This window comes from Lynx rufus, unplaced genomic scaffold (genome assembly GCF_022079265.1).
Source record: "Lynx rufus isolate CCGP_SWC_20201006 ecotype Redwood Valley unplaced genomic scaffold, mLynRuf1.p SCAF_9, whole genome shotgun sequence".
NCBI lineage: Eukaryota > Metazoa > Chordata > Mammalia > Carnivora > Felidae > Lynx > Lynx rufus.
Window position 1 is genome coordinate 8,776,757 of NW_025814897.1, and position 19,306 is coordinate 8,796,062.

General features: G+C 42.3%; 1 protein-coding gene across 1 annotated transcript in view; it reads left to right on the forward strand.

Annotated features, from left to right (window-relative positions):
- The first annotated feature begins 1,445 nt into the window (after positions 1-1,445).
- Positions 1,446-19,306, forward strand: part of FDX1 (ferredoxin 1) — a 42,864-nt gene continuing 25,003 nt past the window's right edge. Inside the window, exons 1-2 of the mRNA XM_047071758.1 lie at positions 1,446-1,863; positions 6,073-6,197. Coding sequence (XP_046927714.1) covers positions 1,673-1,863; positions 6,073-6,197 — 316 coding nt within the window. The 5' untranslated portion in view covers positions 1,446-1,672. The remainder of the gene's footprint in view (positions 1,864-6,072; positions 6,198-19,306) is intronic.

The following is a 19,306-nucleotide window of genomic DNA, read 5'->3' on the forward strand; positions in this document are numbered from 1 at the left end:
TGATATTTGTAACCTTTGCAATCAACTCTGATCCATCTTTGAAGATCTGGAAAACATGTTTTTTCCATCTTTCATTTTCACCTACAGGCTTCATGAACTGTCATGGTTACTAAAGGAAGTTACAGGACAACATTAACTTATTCACGACTATTTACTCAACACTTGATGTGCTCAAAGCCCTGGAGCTGCTAGTATGGGGTCTACTAAGATGAACAACTACCCCACAAAGCAGAAAGCCGGAAGTGGTAAAACCCAGTTGAAGCTAGATTTGCTGAGAGGGAATGTGTGCACTCCCAGGCCATCCCTGTTTCCTTCCTACAATTTATTAATCGCACTTTGAAGATTTGATCGTATAAAAAAAGAAAATTAACTTTTTTTTTTTCTTTACAACCTTCTCTTTCCGATTGTCAGGGCTTGTCGTGTCCTTTACAGCCTAGAAGTCTTTTTTACGGGAAAATTTAAGCAATTTGGGAGCCACACGACTGCTGTCTCCCTGCCTCCGGGTTTAATACCCCCCAAAGGTTGTCTAGAGAAACTCTGGTCAGGTCTAGCCTTTCTTGTTCTGAATATTCCTTAAAATATCTTTTATCGCATTTAACATAGCTACAATATCCACCTTTTTTGAAATACTGACCTTTTTTGAAAGGTGGCCTTAGGGAAGGGGGTCAAAGCTTGTGACGCACTGTACCGCTGTGCGTATTTTTCTGTAACCCTCAGAATGGCCCTGGACAGCGGAACATCTTATCAGTGTTAAAGTGTTACACTCTGATCCTTGGGGAGGATAATTTATCCAAGGTCTCAGAGAGTTCAAGAGTGGCAAAGCTTGGATTTGAACATTGCTATTTATGACCTCAAAGCCCCATGCTCTTTCCACGGCAACGTATTCATCTTGAGAACGTGTATTTTTTAATTTATCTGTCTTCATTTTCGTAGAAGTCTTTAGTAAAATCTCAGTTCATCCAAAAGTTTCCAAACTCTTGGATTTCATGTACTGGACGCGCGTGTGCTTGCCGTGGATTATTACACGTGCTTTCCCCAGTAGCCCCCAGTTTCTTGATCACTGCGATTATTTATAACGTCATAGTCAAACTTGTTCCTCTGTGTATCACGTTGGTTGGCACTGAAATCTCCTACTGCCCTTGTCTGACAATGCCCAGAATTCCCTTTCAGCCTATTTGGAACTCCAGGATGACAATCTCCCCGCGTTGCTTTTTATTTTAACAGGGAGGAGGAGAAAGGAAGTGCGGAACAGGAGAAAGCGGTTTCGTTACCTGGGGGTGTTTTACCGCATCTTTCCGTCGAACGTTCAGCTATTCTTTAAAATTCCCCGTCCTGACACTGGGGACCGAGCAGCCAGGTGAAGACAAAGGCGGTCCTTGGGTGCAGACCCAGCGCCCGGCCCCGCCCCCTAAAGGCCACACCCGCCCGGGAGGAGTGGGAACGGGCGGGGGTGGGGGGACGGGCCGCACTTGGGGAGCCGCAGGGTTTATAGGTCACCCGGAAGGAGCGCAGCCCGCGGCCGCAGCTCGGAGCAGGCCCTCGCCCGGACCGCGATCGCCGTGCTCCTCCCCGCGGCCCCCCGGCGTCTAGGCTAGCCCGCGCTCGCCGAGCCTCTCGCGGCCGCTGCCGTGCGGCCTCAGCGTCGCTTCCGGTAGTTACCCGACCGCCGGCCATGGCCGCCGCGGGGGGCGCCCGGCTCCTGCGCGCCGCCTCCGTGGCCCTGGGCGGCGCGGCCTATCGTTGGCTGCTCCACGCCAGACCCCGCGCGGGAGCCGGCTGCCTCGCGGGGCTCGGGGGGCCGGGCCGGGGCGGCGGCGCGGTGGCGCCCCGGACGCTGAGCGTGTCGGCGCCGGCGCGGAGCAGGTGAGACGCGGGCCGGCGTGCGCATGCGGGCGGGGGTCCCCGGCGCCGTGCGGATGCTGGTTTCCCTGCCCCTTCTTGGACTCCTGCGGCCAGGCCGCTGTCCGGGGTCGCTCGCCTCTCGCCCCGCCTGGGCCGTGGCGCTCCTCGGGACCCTGTCTGCCTCCATTCACGCCGCGGTTTCCTTTCCCAGCCCGGACGCCTGCGGGGAACGGGGACCCGGGACCCCCTGGACCCCGCTCTCCCTTCCGCCCGGGGCCCTCCGGAAGCCGCGCGCTCTGCCACCGTCGATTCTGCAATGCTTTGGCTCGGCGCTGACCTTTGCTTTGCCCGGAGCCTGCACTGACCTTCATAAAACGCTCTCCGTTGATGTCCCGGCCAGCACTTTGGTTCTGGGCCTTTCTCCTGCTCTTTTAGGACGTTCCGTCTCCAGTTCTTTGGCTGGGAATGCCTGTTTAGGATACACACACTCTCTCCCCTTATTGCCTGTATGCTCTCTTGTAGCTGATGCGGGGCTAAAACTCCTTGCCTCGCACTGGCAAGGCCGGGTTTTAAACTAGGCTTGGGCACTTAATGCCTCACGTCCTCCATCACTATAAACCTCAGTTTCCCCATTTATAAATGGAGCATAAGTCAAGCATAGGCCTCATAGGGTTATTTGAAGAATACGATAGTACAGATAATAGAGGTGGTCTTGTGTCTGGCATATGGTGAGGGCTCAGTAGATGCCACCTGTTGGCAGCAGCTGCTAAGGCCCACAGTGTTGTGTTTTGTATTAAACGTTGAAAGTGATGTAAAAAAATTTTTCCCCAAAATATTTTGAAGATTTGTATTCTTGGGTATATTTGTTTTTCAAAGACACAATCCCTTTAGATACAATGGGAATAAAATTTGCTCATAATTTCAGAGTGCCGTGGAGCCTTACATAATGCAGATCTCTGGACCGTTCTCTGACTCCTTGCTGTCATGTAGTGGGAAGCAAGAACTGGAGGGAGACAGTTTTGGATTTGTATGCTGCCTTTTCTAGTTTCTTCTTGATAAGGTCCCTGAGAATGGGGTCTAAGACTTAATTATCTTTTCCCCATTAATACTGTTATGTAGTGCATGCTCAATAAATTTTTGTTGCATGAAGTGTGAGGGAGATAACGGAGAAGGCAAGCTGGATTTATTTGTCCCTGTTTATTTGACACTCCCTGCCTCTACCTCTCTACGTGGATGTTTTTGTACAATGGATGCTTTCTTGGAAAAAAAAAAACACTGTGTATACATTGGGACAACATATATTGAACTTATTCACGAACCTAGTATTTCAAGGGAACTTAAATGCTTTTGTAAATGGCAGTTATCTCCCCTGCATATATCAAGCTTGAACTTGGATATATCAGGTTGTCTTAAAGGGAAGCACATCTGTTCTGTTCCCTCCTAATCCTGCTTTCCTCCTCATTGGCACAGTTTCAGTTGATGGCCTTGTGCTTTGTATCACACACGTTGGAACTAACAACTAGATCTTTCACCTCTTACTCTCTCAGACTTGTGTTTTCCACTATGGTTACAACCAACCACATTTAAGTTTAAGATAACATCAGTTAAATACATTTAAAAGAGTCGGTATCCCAGTTGTGCTGGCTGCATTTCAAGTACTCGACAGCCACGTGTGGCCAGTGGCTACTCTATTGGACATTGCAGGTGTAGAACATCTCTGTTAGTGCACAGAGTTGCACGGGACAGAACAGCCTAGAAACTGTATGGCTAAGTTATCAATAATTGAGAGTTGGGGGGCGAGAAAAAAGGCTTTTGCTCCAAAATACTCCAACATAATACTTCCTATTTTGTAGTGATTGAGGCTTCAAAGGGCTTTCACAACAATTGCTGCATTTCACACTTAAGAAAATCCTGGGAGGTAGTTGAGGTGGGAAATGAAAATATATTAAGTAGCTGGCAAACTAGGAACAGAAGTCAAGCAGTTTTAGTTTGTTTCCTTGAGCACCATGAGGGTTGACAGTTCTTTAGCCCACAGGGTCATTAGGAAGAGTTAAGGAGGCTATGGAAGTAGGGAGCCCCAGAATGGGCCAGACCCTTTTCTTGGACCAACGGCCTCAGGCCACCCTCCCTATATGGTGAAAAGGTAGGCATCAGCAGCTATAATAACTTCCCTCCCTATGAGAAGTCTGTTAGGAACTGTACCACCGCAACCCCAGACAGCTTTGTTAAAATATCGGCTGTGGTTGAGCAGAAGAAATGGCAGTAGTAAAAGGTAACAAGTGAAGAAAATAGTTGTTTGCGCTGATGAATTGATGTTGGTAGAAGATTTAGAAGGATTGTGTTTATTTCTCAGTGCGTGAAATCTTCTCCTTGGGAACAGCTAAAAGCTTGTTGCTAGTTCCTGGAATTGGGGGGGGGGGAAACCTAAAACCCACCAATACCAATTATTAATAGCAAATGGATAAAGTTATTTGGGTAAAGTACATGTGTGTAATGCTTTAAGAAACACAGTGTTTCCACTAATGTACCTTTGATTCTCCTTCACCAGCTTGGTGAAGTCACAGTCCCCATCTTACCCATAAGGCAGTGGCTTCCCCTGGTCATCTAATGTGTGTATGTCAGACCCAGAGCTAGAATCTACATCTTCTGATTCTCACATTCCATACGCTTTCAACTGCAGGATTACCTTTCCTCTCTCATTTCTGCTTCCTCTCCGCTCCTTTGACAAACCTATTATTTCTCTTACTGTGCAGAATTTTTTTCTGGGACTGTACACCTCTAATTCATAGCAGTTGCTTCTTAGCAACAAAAGGACTGAAGCTGGGGCGCCTGGGTGGGTAAGTTGGTTAAGCATCAGCTTCTGCTTAGCTTGGTGGGTTCAAGCCCCATGTCAGGCTCTGTCTCTCTTTCTCTTTCTCAAAAATAAATAAACATTAAAAAAAAATTAAAAATGACTGAAGTTTTAAATAAAAGTTATTAATCAGTGTTTGTTGAGCTCTAGGTATTTTGCGTACATAATCAAAACTAGAACATAAATGTTACCCTGATTTTATGGAAGAGGAGTTTGATGTAAAAGACATTTCAGTGCTGTGAGCTTCTAAAGGTTTTTTTTTGTTTTTGTTTTTGTTTTTTTGTTTTTTGCTTTGAAAAGAAGTTGGAGAGCACAGGCCCTTCTGGAGAGCCATTCTCTCTCTCTCTCTCTCTCTCTCTCTCTCTCACATACACACACACATAAGCAATACTTTTTAATTCATAGAATTCTCCTTTTTTCAGCATTGAATTATCAAGGAGGCCATTATCTGAAAGGGGCTTTAGTTGCCTCATTTCTAAAATAAGATAATTTGACCTGATAATTTGCAATATATTTACAGCTCTGAAATTATATAATTCTAGTTTTACCTACATTAAAGTTTTCTTTGATGGATTATTACCCTCTATTGGCAGTAGTGAAAATTGCAACTAATTAATTTAAGCTAAAGTACATCTTTTCAAATGTGAGGTCAAAATTAAAATGACCAATGGTGGATGACAGGCATCTCGTTGCTACTATCATTTCTTTTCCCAGATTTTGGAGTGATGTTTATGAGAAGGGAAAGAAATTCAAGTCCGCTGACTCTATTGGGTAATATAATATCCTATAATAAAACACACAAGGAGGCATCATATTTATCTTCCCATCGATTCAAACAAACAAAAACCTGTCGTAGCCTCTTTGAGTTTTGAGTACATGATGTGGACCAAAATGAGATGTGTAAATCTCCGAAAACAGACTGCTGCCTCTCAGACACCCGCACAGCTGTTACCCTACCGATAGCAGAATGATCTCACGGTGTCGTCTTCTAGGGATGCTACATACAGATGACGCTTTTCAGGGAGCCGTGTGAGAGTAAAATGGACTTCATGACTAAGGATGGTTGCTACGTGTTGTCACAGGACTCAACCGATGGCTGTAACCCCTGGGGGGACACAATGGGTGGCCTTGACAGTAATATAGTTGCCCTTTCCTGTAGGGCGGTAGAGCTTCCGTTCTGGTAAATGGGTAGATAGACATGCCTCTGATTTGTGATGCCTTCTCTAAACTGTAGAAAGGAAAGAATACTATAAAAAGCATATTTGCATGCATGCATTCACATACACACCCCCCCATGTTTTTGACAAGTTCCTAAAACAATTCCTTTAAAGTATCTTTTAAAATTACTAAAAATAATAAAGGACTACTTCCTTTTCCAGCTCAGAAGATAAAATAACAGTCCACTTTGTAAACCGTGATGGGGAGACATTGACAGCCAAAGGGAAAGTCGGTGACTCTCTACTAGATGTTGTGGTTGAGAATAACCTAGATATTGATGGCTTTGGTGAGTATGAAACATTCGTTAAAATTCGTAAATGAAACCATTCAATAGGTTTCAAATTTTTTTTTTTTTTGCAGAATTTTAATGTCTAGCATACTAAGATAAATACTAAAATTCAGGATGTGTTAGTGTTACATTCTCTTTTATAAAGAATGAGTGACACTGTTTCTGTCCTTTGTACATTTAATTAACCCTTTACCCCAAAGTTTCTTGCCTCATTACCTTACTGATGACCTGTGTGACGCAAAGCTGGGAGTAGCAAGTGGAGTTGAAAGGTACCAGGTTACGGATGTTAAATGTCCTATCACAGAGGAGTAGTTAGTTTTGACTTAGTTTTTTTTTTTTTTTTAACTTTGTATTTGCACAATCCTTAGATGTACAGAAAGGTTGCAAAAACGGTACAGAACTTTCCGATACAATCTTCATTCAGCTTCTTCTACTGTTAACAGTTTACAGAACTATGGTGTAATAATCAAAACCCAGAAAGTAATGTTGGTGCAATAACTAAAAAACTATAGACTTCATGAAATTTTCCTAGTTTTCCCATGAATATCTTTCTGTTTTGGGATTCAATCCAGGAGACTTCATTACATTTAGTTATCATACGTCCGTAAACTCTTTCAGTCTGTGACATTTCCTTACTCTTTTTCGTTTTTCACAGCCTTGACACTTTTGACAAGTAGTGGTATGTTGTTTTATAAAATTTCCCTCAATTTGGGTTTGACTGGTGTTTTCTTGTATCGATTGAGCTTATGCATCTTTTAAGTGAGTTTTATTTTACGTACTCTTCTATTTTGTTTTATTGAGCTATAATTGCCATTTAACATATTACTTTTAGGTGTACAACGTATTGATTTGATATTTGTATATATTGACAGATGGCCACCGCCACATGTCCACTTAACCTCCGTCACCACACAGAGTCTCGAATGTCTGTTCCCCTTCCTCGGATGTGCAGTTTATCTCCCTCTTGTTAGAGAAGGACGTATTTTATTTAGAAAGTTTTTATTTCTAGATTTCTGACCATATTCTGTAACCACTCACACAAAGCCTGTGTCCCAGAAACTGCTATCTTCTAGGTCAGGGATACCCGTTCTGTCAGCTGTCACTTTTGCTCAAGTACTCTCTCTGTCTGGAGTGGTGGTTCTCAGTGTTAGCATCCGTGTCACTTGGGAGATGCAGATCCTCAAACCCCACTCCAGATCTGCTGAATCAGAGTGTTTGCGGTAGCACCCAGCAGTGTGTGTTTTCACAAGTCCTCGTGTGACTTTGCTGTATGTTAGAGAACCACTGGTTTGCAGCAAAGCAGACTATGATTGTGCCTGTCTGACTCTCATTCGTTCTAGGCACGGTTCACATTACACTTTTAGGGGCCTTTTCCAGCACAGAACTATTTCTCTTCCACCGTTTTCCCATCATATAATAAATATATGTGTCAATGCTCATCACAGTTTGCCTTTTTAGGGAGAATGCCCCTCTCCCGTACTCGTGTGTTAGATTGTGAGCTCTTACTCAGGGAGCTCACAGAGTTGGTTTTGTCCAGAGCTGATAGTGAATAACATTTGCTGAATTTCTAAATCTAAGTCAGGGTTAATCATGACAACGACCATTTGCACGCATAGTACATTCCAACCTTTGTTACCTGTTCTTGTAGACTTGTTTTTTAAACTTCCATTTTATAGATGAAGAAACTAAGGTTCAGAGAAGTTAATTTTCCCTGGGTCGTACAAGGAGCGAGTGAGAGGTCCAGCACTCAAACTCAAGTCTCTTAACTCCCAAAGGTCTGCTTTTTCCTTTATGCCATTTCCCCTAAGAAGCATCTTTCCTGTGTGAACACCTGTCACAGAAATTAGGTGGTGAAATAGTTGATACGGTTCTAATTTTAAGGAGTTTTTGAGTCTCATGCAGTGATTCTTGGCTGGGGTTGAGTTTCAGAATCTCTACAGAACTTTTAAAAGTGCACACATCTGCGTTTCATCATAAATAGTACAGGGAGAGAGGGGAGTTGTGTAGGTATATTTTTACAAAGTTCCACATGGTTCAGATCCACACCATAGTTAAGAATGACTAATTTAGGGAAAGAATTCATTTAAAAGAAATGAAAATACTTAAAAGAAAATTTAAGTATAATACATATTCTATAAAATTTATCTATAATTGATCTTCCTCATGCATTCATATTCAGCTACACTTAAAAAAATTTTTTTTTTGATAGAGATAGAGCACAAGTGGGGGAGGGGCAGAGAGAGAAGGAGATGGAATCCGAAGCAGGCTCCAGGCTCTGAGCCGTCAGCACAGAGCCTGACACGAGGCTCTAACTCACAAATTGCGAGATCATGACCTGAGCCGAAGTTGGATGCTCAACCAACTGAACCACCCAGGTGCTCAAATTTTTTTTTTTAATGTTTATTTACCTTTGAGAGAGAGAGAAAGCACAAGCAGGGGAGGGGGAGAGAGAGAGGGAGACACAGAATCTGAAGCAGGCTCCAGGCTCTGAGCTGTCAGCACAGAGCCCAATGCAGGGCTCGAACTCACGGACCGCAAGATCATGACCTGAGCCGAAGTCGGATGCCCAACCGACTGAGCCACCCAGGCGCCCCCTTTTGTTTTGTTTTGTTTTGTTTCCAGCTACACTTTTAACTAAACCTAGTTTCTCTGGATTATTCTCTCACAGATGAAAAGTAGTACAAGCATAGTCATTGAGAATAAGACTCTGGAATCAGACCGATTATGGTTCCTATCTCTTACTAGCTGTGAGACCGGGAGCAAGCCACTTGAAAGTCTGCATGCCTCAGTTTCCTCTTCTATAAACTAGGATTATAATAGTTCTAACCTCATCGGGTTGTTAGAGGTGAAACGGGATATTCGAAATGAAGTGCTTAGCACAGTACTGACCCTGGTAAGCATGGCAGGACTCGTGGCATTTAAACTTGGCCTTCTCTCATCCTCTCATCCCCAGTTCTACAGTAGTCTTAACACTTCGCAGCTTCAGAACTACGGTAGCTGTGAAACCCAGCAGCCTTGCGGCCACTGGAGGGACACATGGGGCTTGAATCCCTCAGAACGTCCAATCTCCAGACCGTGGTCACTTGTCTCACAGCTTTCCAGAAAAGCTCCAGCCCAGGGAGCTACCTGACCTGCCTCAGAGATTGCTCCTTGGAAAAAGATCTACCCCTAGGACTTCAGTCTAAAACAGTCACGTGCGGTTGTTTAACACAACTGCTGAGGCTGTGATACCAGTTGGGCAAACTGGAGCCTGGCCAAAAATTTAAAAGGAAGATCTGAGGAATGAGATGTCTGTAGTGGGCTTTGGACTGTGCTGGGGATCTAGACGGCCATGCCCGACGTGCGACCCTGCAGGAAAGATGTGTCAGGGCCCTGGCCTCTCATCCCTGGCTAACCTGGAGTCCCGTGCGGGGACTGAACGTTGAAGGAGCACTGAGTCACACGCCAAGCTCGTCAGCAAAAGGTGTGGAAGAGTTAGTGATTCAATGCATTGAAGGAAACCCTGTCCAGTCATCTGGCTGACCGCTGAGCTAACCGAGCAGAGACTTCAGAGGCCATACACGACGGGGGAAACAGACTTTGGAGCATTAGAACAGGAAAGTCACTGGAGAAACAAATAACAACAGGCACAGGGTTGGAATCCTGATTTCCCTGGTCGCCACATTTTATTAGGCACAGTGTCCACCTGCAATGAAAAAAAATTCAAGACATCCAGAGAAATGGGAAAGTGTGGCTCGTACTCAGGAACAAAAATAGTCTATAGAAACTCCCCCGAGGAGGCCCAGGTATTGGACTTAGAAGGCAAAGACGTAGCATCAGCCAGTATAAAAGTTCACAGTGCCGAAGGAAACTTACGTGACAGAACTGTGTCTTTGTCATCTTTACGGCTGACTGTGGAGGCCATTACCGGTCTGAGCGAGGATACATAGATGAAATAACACTGTTCGTGTCCTTGAGAAAGTTGATCTTTTGAGTTCTGAGAAAGCTGACGTGGAGGCTGCGACCCATGCATCTATTTTTCTACATGTCTCCACAGAGGCAGTTGTATATACGAGGCATGTGTATTGGGCTCTTCACTGCAGAGATACTTGTAACAGCAAAAAGTCTGAAACAACCGAATGCCCATCAGTGGAGGGCTGGTGTGTCGTTACACAGCGGGATATTATATGGCCGTGTTAGAAAAAGTCTCTGGAAGGAGTCTTAAAAACAAAGATCAGTGGTTACCTGTTGGTAGGAGGGAGATTTTCATTATAACACTTTTTATACTTTCTGAGTTTTGGATGGTGTGAATGCGTTACCTATTTTATTTTTATTTAATCAATTCGCTTTTAAAGGAGATACAAGTTTATTGAATACAGGATAAGGGAAGCAGCCGGCAGGACAGCACGGAAGAGGCTGTTGGCTCGTCACCTATTTGAAAAATGTATCTAAGAAAAAAATTAGAGGAGACAACCTAAATGTCTCATAATGGGAATTGTTTAAGTCCAGGATGGCATTTTTAAATTACAGTATGTGTCCGTTACAAATAACATTCACAATGTATTTATAATAACACAGGTAGATGTTTATAAGTGAAAAAGACAAATGTATTTAGTTGCTTTTGATTTTTCAGAATGTACTGAAAACAGTCTTAGAAGGCATTCAGTGCTGGTTGTCTCTTCTTGATCTGATTGTGAGTTTTTCATTTTCATTCCACTTTTCCCTGTATTGTAACTTTTCCTGTAGTGACTTACTTTAATACCTTGAGTAAGTCACTGACCTCCCCTCTGCCTCACTTTCATTATCTGTCAAGTGGAGTTAATAATAATACTCACTTCATAGGACTTTTATAATGGTTAAGTTAATATGTGTCTTCATCCCCAAAGGCAAGGGAATTAAAAGGAAAAATGAACTACTGGGACCTTATGAAGATAAAAAGCTTCTGCACTGCAAAGGAAACAACCAACAAAACTCAAAGGCAACCAACGGAATGGGAAAAGATATTTGCAAATGACATGTCGGACAAAGGGCTAGTATCCAAAATCTATAAAGAGCTCACCAAACTCCACACCCCAAAAAACAAATAACCCAGTGAAATGGGCAGAAAACATGAATAGACACTTCTCTAAAGAAGACATCCAGATGGCCAACAGGCATATGAAAAGATGCTCAACGTCGCTCCTCATCACGGAAGTACAAATCAAAACCACACTCAGATATCACCTCACGCCAGTCAGAGTGGCCAAAATGAACAAATCAGGAGACTATAGATGCTGGAGAGGATGTGGAGAAACGGGAACCCTCTTGCACTGTTGGTGGGAGTGCAAACTGGTGCAGCCGCTCTGGAAAACAGTGTGGAGGTTCCTCAGAAAATTAAAAATAGACCTACCCTATGACCCAGCAGTAGCACTGCTAGGAATTTACCCAAGGGATACAGGAGTGCTGATGCATAGGGGCACTTGTACCCCAATGTTTATAGCAGCACTCTCAACAATAGCCAAATTATGGAAAGCGCCTAAATGTCCATCAACTGATGAATGGATAAAGAAATTGTGGTTTATATACACAATGGAGTACTACGTGGCAATGAGAAAGAATGAAATATGGCCCTTTGTAGCAACGTGGATGGAACTGGAGAGTGTGATGCTAAGTGAAATAAGCCATACAGAGAAAGACAGATACCATATGTTTTCACTCTTATGTGGATCCGAGAAACTTAACAGAAACCCATGGGGGAGGGGAAGAAAGAAAAAAAAAGAGGTTAGAGTGGGAGAGAGCCAAAGCATAAGAGACTCTTAAAAACTGAGGACAAACTGAGGGTTGATGGGGGGTGGGAGGGAGGGGATGGTGGGTGATGGGTATTGAGGAGGGCACCTTTTGGGATGAGCACTGGGTGTTGTATGGAAACCAATCTGACAATAAATTTCATACATTGAAAAAAAAAGTATGTTTCTTCGGAATAATATGTGACATGAAAAAAGTGTTAGAAATGTTTGCATTAGTCTATTTTATTATATAAAAATCTGTATACATGGTGAGATACTGCTTCACATCCACGAGGATGACTATTATCAGAAAAATGAGAGAATGACAAGTGTTGACAGAGATGAGGAGAAACTGGAGGCCAGATGCATGGCTGGTGGGAATGTACCATGGTGCAGCCGCCGTGGAGAACAGTTTGGCAGGGCCGCTAATAGTTAAACACAGAATTACTATGTGGTCCCGCAGTTGAATTCCTAGGTAGAGCTTCAAAAGAACTGAAAGCAGAGACTCAGACATGTTGTACCTCATTGCTCATAGCAGCATCATTCCCAGTACCCCAGAGGTAGAAATCTACTCAACTGTCCATCAACAGATGGATGGAGGAACAAGATGAGGTATATACATATAAGGGAGTATTATTTAACCGTTAAAAGAAATGAGATTCTGACACATGCTGCAGTGTAGAGGAACCTGGAAAACATTGTGTAAGTGAAATAAGCCAGACACAGAAGGACAAATACTCTCTGATTCTTCGCACGTGAGGTACCTAGAACAGGGATATTCATAGAGACAAAGTAGACCAGAGGTTCCCAGAGACTAACGGAAGGGAAGAACCTGTTTGGGATGTTGAGTGTCTTCTGGAAATAGACGGTGGTGATGCTTGTACAACATAATGATTGTACTTAATGCCGCTGAATCGTATACTTAAAAGTGGCTAGTGATGGTAGATTTTATGGTATGTATTTTTTACTACAAGTAAAAAATTGGGGTAAAAATAAAATCTGTATAAATACAGAAAGTAATATTTTTCCTGATTAAAAACATCAGTGCATGTTATTCATTGTAGAAAACTTTGGAAATTTTAATAAGCATGTAAAATAAAATTCATCCATTATTCTACTCTCCATAACCACTAATAACTTTCCATGCTTTTTTCTTTTTAGTTTAGTTTGTTTATTTGGGGGGGGGCGGGGAGGAGCAGAGAGAGAGGGAGAAAGAATCCCATGTGGGGCTCAAACTCATGAACTGTGAGATCATGACCTGAGCCAAAATAGAGTCGTAAGCCTACCGGACTGAGCCACCCAGGTGCCCACATTTCTGTGCTTTTTATTTATTAATTTTTTTATTATTTAAAAAAAATTTTTTTTTCAACGTTTATTTATTTTTGGGACAGAGAGAGACAGAGCATGAACGGGGGAGGGGCAGAGAGAGAGGGAGACACAGAATCAGAAACAGGCTCCAGGCTCCGAGCCATCAGCCCAGAGCCTGACGCGGGGCTCGAACTCACGGAGCGCGAGATCGTGACCTGGCTGAAGTCAGACACTTAACCGACTGCGCCACCCAGGCGCCCCATGTGCTTTTTAAAACCCATCTTGTGGTGACATTTTATGCAAACATGAATGACATGAAATAAGGGTGATAGGAAAATATTAAAGTTGCATATTCTGTATCATGTTTGAAATTGTGTGAATCTATCCACATTTATTGTTGTTGTTGTTAAGTTTATTTATTTTGAGAGGGACCGAGAGAGCGCCAGCAAGGGAGGGGCAGAGAGAGAGGTGCAATCTCAAGCAGGCTTGGTCAGCATAGAGCCTGATGCGGGGCTCAAACTCCCAAAAACTGAGATGGTGACCTGAGCTAAAATCAAGAGTCAGACCCTTAACCGACTGACCCACCCAGGTGCCCACATTTTTAAAATGTGAAGAGATTCACTTAATTTTGAAACTGACAGTCATGGTGAATTGTAGACTATGTTTGTGCTAATGCCATTATGGGGGAGCCACGTTAGCAGATAGATAGATAGATAGAAATGTTTCCTGGGGCCCTGGGCAGCTCAGTCGCTTAAGCCTGTGACTCTTGATCTCAGCTCAAGCGTTGATCTCAGGGTCTTGGGTTCAAGCCTCACATTGGGCTCCATGCTGGGCGCCAAGCCTACTTAAAAAAGTGTTTCCTAATCTCTGACCAGAGCAGGTGGACCATGCACTGACTCATCAGGTGATGGTGTAGTGCTGAAATAACCGCCCTTCCCCAAACCAGTAACTTTGGGATAGAAGTTAAATGTGACCTGATGCCCTGACGGTTGAACCATCCCCCTGACAGTGTGTGCTGTTAATTTAGGAATGGATACGCTATAGGTGCTTAGAAAATAGGATTTTAAAAGCAAAAATATTTTTAAGCTCACAAAAATCTCCGGGAAATCCAGACTGGTGCTGGAGAAGCAGGTGGGTGCCATGCGTCCTGGACCTCAGCAGGCAGGCCCGCTTCCTGTCTAGGTGGGCGGGGCCGGAAATGCGGAGGTGGCCCGCGCTCCCGCCCCGCCCCTTTCTGCCTTTATTCCCTTGACAAAATTAGTCTAGACCTGAGTTTTGAATTACGTGAGAATTTTGGGAGTAGTGTCCCTGGGATAAAAAAAAAAAAAAAAAAGATCATTGGTTTTAAGTGTGTTTTTCCCCCCATTGAACGTACCAGGAGAGAATATCTGACACTAAATATACTTTTGTAAACATCATTTAAAATGTCTCTATAGTTTTCTTTCATATAGATATACCATGATTTATTTAATCCATTTCTTTGGACATTTAGGTGGCTTCCAGTTTTCAGTATTCTAAATAACTTAAAGGCGAACATCCTCAGAAATACTTTCTTTTTTTTTTTTTTTTAAACTACAGTTAGGAATTTATTTTATTTTTTTTCAACGTTTTTTTATTTTTTTGGGACAGAGAGAGACAGAGCATGAACGGGGGAGGGGCAGAGAGAGAGAGACACACAGAATCGGAAACAGGCTCCAGGCTCTGAGCCATCAGCCCAGAGCCTGACGCGGGGCTCGAACTCACGGAGCGCGAGATCGTGACCTGGCTGAAGTCGGACGCTTAACCGACTGCGCCACCCAGGTGCCCAGAAATACTTTTTTAGGTATGTGGTTTATAATCTCCTTGCAATAAATTACTAGGGATAGAATTACCTGGTAAAGTTTGTTTTATAAGTTGTTTGCTCAAATTATTTGCCTGTTTTTCTGATGAGGTATTGTTTATTTTCTTGGTTAGCAAAATCTCTCTAAATGTGCTATTTGACCAAAAAAAAAAAAATCATAAAAATGAAAACTAATTTTAAACATTTAGTTAAATGATTTTCAGCCTCTTACTTGAAGCCACGTTTTTCTGAAAGCATTCTGAATACTCTATTTGCTGTCAATGATTTTCATGAGTTGCTTTCCACTAATTCTTTCTAAATTAAAGAAAGCCTAAGTATTATGGTCTTACTGCACATAGTCATTGTGATCAAAGTATCTTTTGAAAATTTTTAAAATATTTCATCATTAATGAGTATGTATTGTACTAAAGTGTTTTTCAAACTGCATATTCCAACCGTTAGTGGATTGTGAAACCAATTGGGTAGCTCCCAGCAAGATTTTAAGGAAATCAGAAAGAACAGAATATATAAAAGCACACCATCTTTCGCACGGGTATTATTTCATGAACTATTTGTTTAGCTTTTTTATAAAGTATATGTGTCCTGGGTCATGGTGTAGAATAGAAATTCATACTGTGAGTCACAATTTTAAAAAGGGTTTTTTTGGAAAGGCTTTAGTTGGAATGTTAAGAATGGAGTCTTCCTGTGAAGGTTTGAGTCTCAGATCTACCACTTTTCCAGCTTTGTGACCTTGGGTTAGGTACCTCACCTCCTTCACACCTTGTCTTTTTGAGCGTAAAATGGGAATAATGTATCTACCTTATGAAGCTGCTGTGACGATGAAATGAATTAATCTAAGCAACTGCTTAAAGTAAACATCAGCTATTATTGTTAACATAGTGATTAATACAGGCTCATTTTTCATCATAGAAAAATTTTAAATACATTAAAAACTGTTTCCCATAATCTCATCCCACCAAGATAATCACTAGAAGAATCTTTTTTCTCCTTAATACCCTAGGAATATAAAAATTTAATGCCCACACAAGTTTTAGTCATTTGATGAGAATTATGCGTCCACTTATGTAGTCTCAGAAGAGAAGCTTTAAAGATTAATGATCTAACATGTCCAGAAATTTTGGCATGTAAATATAACCTACCTAAACTAGGTTCACAAAAGATAAGAGTTAAGCCTAAGCCACTTTGTAGAATAAAGATGAAAGCAATGAGGTCAAGAAGTCTGAAATGTTAGGACACCTGGGCTGCTGAGTCATTTGGGCCAATTCTTGATTTCAGCTCACGTCACGATCTCACGGTTTGTGGGTTCAAGCTCTGGGGTGGGCTCCTTGCTGACAGTGTGGAGCCTGCTTGGAATTCTCTGTCCCTCTCTCTCAGCCCCTACCCCCCACTTGCACTCTCTCTCTCTCTCTCTCTCTCTCTCAAAAATAAATAAATAAACTTAAAAACCTTAAACTTAAATAAAATGAACTGAAAAAAATGTTATTTTTATAAAGAAGAACTCATTATAACAGCTTTATGTGGGCAGCTATTTCATTAACTCCTAAAGTTGAGACCCTTTAAATATAGCTCTTATTATAAGTCCTACTCAAATGAGCCTGACCAAGTAGACAGATTTCTTAGCAACTTCTCCCAAGGTGATCTCATCCCTTCTGTGACTTTAAATCCCATGTAGATGCCCATAAATTGTTACATTTCCATTTTTAACTCACTTCTCCTCTGAGCCCTGGACTTAAACATCCAACTTTCTGCTTCACGTCCCTTCTTGGAAATTGCACAGATGTTTTAAAGTCAACATAACTAAACAGCTTTTGATTTTCTTCCCCCCACTGAAACTTGTTCTTCCTAGGGCCTTTACTGTTGTCAGTGAGCATCGCCCAACTGTTCAAGCCTGAAGCCGGATAGTGTCTTTTATTCTGCCTTCTCCCCCAGTCCCTACCTCCAGTCCCATCAGGAGCTCCTGTCACTTGCGCCTCCAAAGTATGTCTCCATTGTGTCCTGTTCCCCTCGTCCCTGCAGGCACTGCTTGGGGCTGGCTAGCCACGGTGTACTAGGAACTGTGCTTACCTGCTTCTGCTCTTGAGCCCGGAACTTGGGGTGATTTGTCCTAACGCGCGTCAGGCATGTGCCCGGATTAAAACCATGAATAACTTCCCATTTCACTCAGGACAAAATCCACATTCCTTACCCTGAGCCTAAAAGGCCCCAATGCCCTTCTTCTTCTCCAGAATTTCTCATCATCCTCTCTCTCATTTTGACCACACTGGCCTTCTCTCAAGAGTGGAACTCACCCAGAATTTTTACTTTGAGACTTCATACACACTTTACATTTTTCTCTGCCTGGGACACCTCCCTCTCTCCTTTCTCCTGTACACGGATTTTCATCCATCTAGTCTCAGTTTCTATGTTACTTCCTCAGTGAGGCTTTGCCCAACCACCCAGTAGGATTCCTCCTGCTGCCCCGAACCCGTCATTCTCCATCACGGCACCCTATTGTCCTATTTGTTTCTTTCATAGCACGCATCATGATTCATTCATTATATATTTCTTTATAACAACTTCCTCCTGTTTTATTCCTCATTAAATATGAAGTAATGAGTGAATAACTGAGTAAAAAGGAAAATGGGTAAATTTTGGAAGGAGCACATTTATTTATAAGCTTGCTTATTTCCAACGTTTATAAGATCTAGAGCTTTCGGAGGATCTTTTAAGTTTTCAGAGTGCATTGTAATATTTCATCACTAGGGGGCAGTTCTACCTCTCTGATCAAGTTTACCTAGTTTATTACCTCACACCTTGGTTTTTTTCTGCTGTATCATCTACTTCATATGTCTCTTTTGAGGAAAAGTATTCAAATTGGGAGATCCTGATCATGTTCACATAAATCTATATGTATTCCTGTCATGTTTATTGGTTCTCTGTTGGTATACTGTATTACAGGCTATGCTACATCAAACTTTAGAAAATTAAATTTTATATTTATATATAGTTTCACATTTTTAATATATAATATTTTAATACCGTTATCCTCTGGATTTTGGGGGGAAAGGCATTAGGTCAGGGTGGGCAATCTGTCTTGTCAGCATCATAATATCTCTACAAAATGATTTTTTTAAGTTAATTTGTTTATTTTGAGAGAGAGGGTGAGAGAGAATCACAAGTGCAGACAGCACGGAGCCTGACACGGGGCTGGAACCTGTGAACCCTGAGATCATGGCCTGACCTGAAATCAAGAATCAGATGCCTAACCGACAGAGCCACCCAGGCGCCCCAACAAAATCTTAGTATAAGATACAGGCGCACAGGTGTGCAAAATGATCTTTTTCCTGTTGGCAAACACTCAAATTACATGAAAGGAAAGGAGCAACAGTCTGTAGATCTCTATCCTTTCCTGGGAATTTATGGCAAGGATTTCTGAGCATTTCCCCCGAACTTAATATCATTAGCCTTGTTTAAAAAACAAACAAACAAACAAAAAACCCCCAAAAACTCAGTCTGGAGATGTTTTATTTATTACCAGCCTTCAGATGAGCCAATAACCATACTTACTCTTAAGGTAATTTTTCAGTTCTGCAAATTTGAAATGCTTTACTCTGGCAAAATCAGAAGTATGTGGTCAAGAAACTTTGGTCAAGAATCCCATAGTTACAAGCTGACAGGCTGTATAAACTGTCAACTTTACATTTGTTACATCGGCTAAAGCGATGTCACGTTAAGTGGCAAACAGACACGTGCCATCCTTTGTCACCATCATGTCAACTGCTATTTACAGACATCTGAATGTCTGTATGATTTTGTTGATTATAGTGCTGATATTTTCAACCCTGGTTATAATTTACTATTTTTAAAGCCTGTAACAGTTTCCAGCCAAGCATTCATTAAGTGCTAATGCCGAAAAATGCATCTGAAGATCAGTTATTTGGGAATAGAGGTTAGAAGTGACAAAAAGCTATGAAGAAAGCAAAAATCTGTTGTGATACATATTACTTTTAATTTAGGAGAATTCTTAATTGTTAGAGAGCTGGCAAAGTAAAAGCAGCAGTAAAGCATACATACCTTTAACTTCAGGAAAATTATTGCATAACCAGGCAAGAACGATGGATATGGTGTGGCTGTAATGTGTCTCTAAGTCCAATTATCGTCTCTACTAAGTATTTTTGATTATTTGAAAGGTGGACATAGGAATGTAAAAAAATCTTATTTCAAATGTTTGTTCT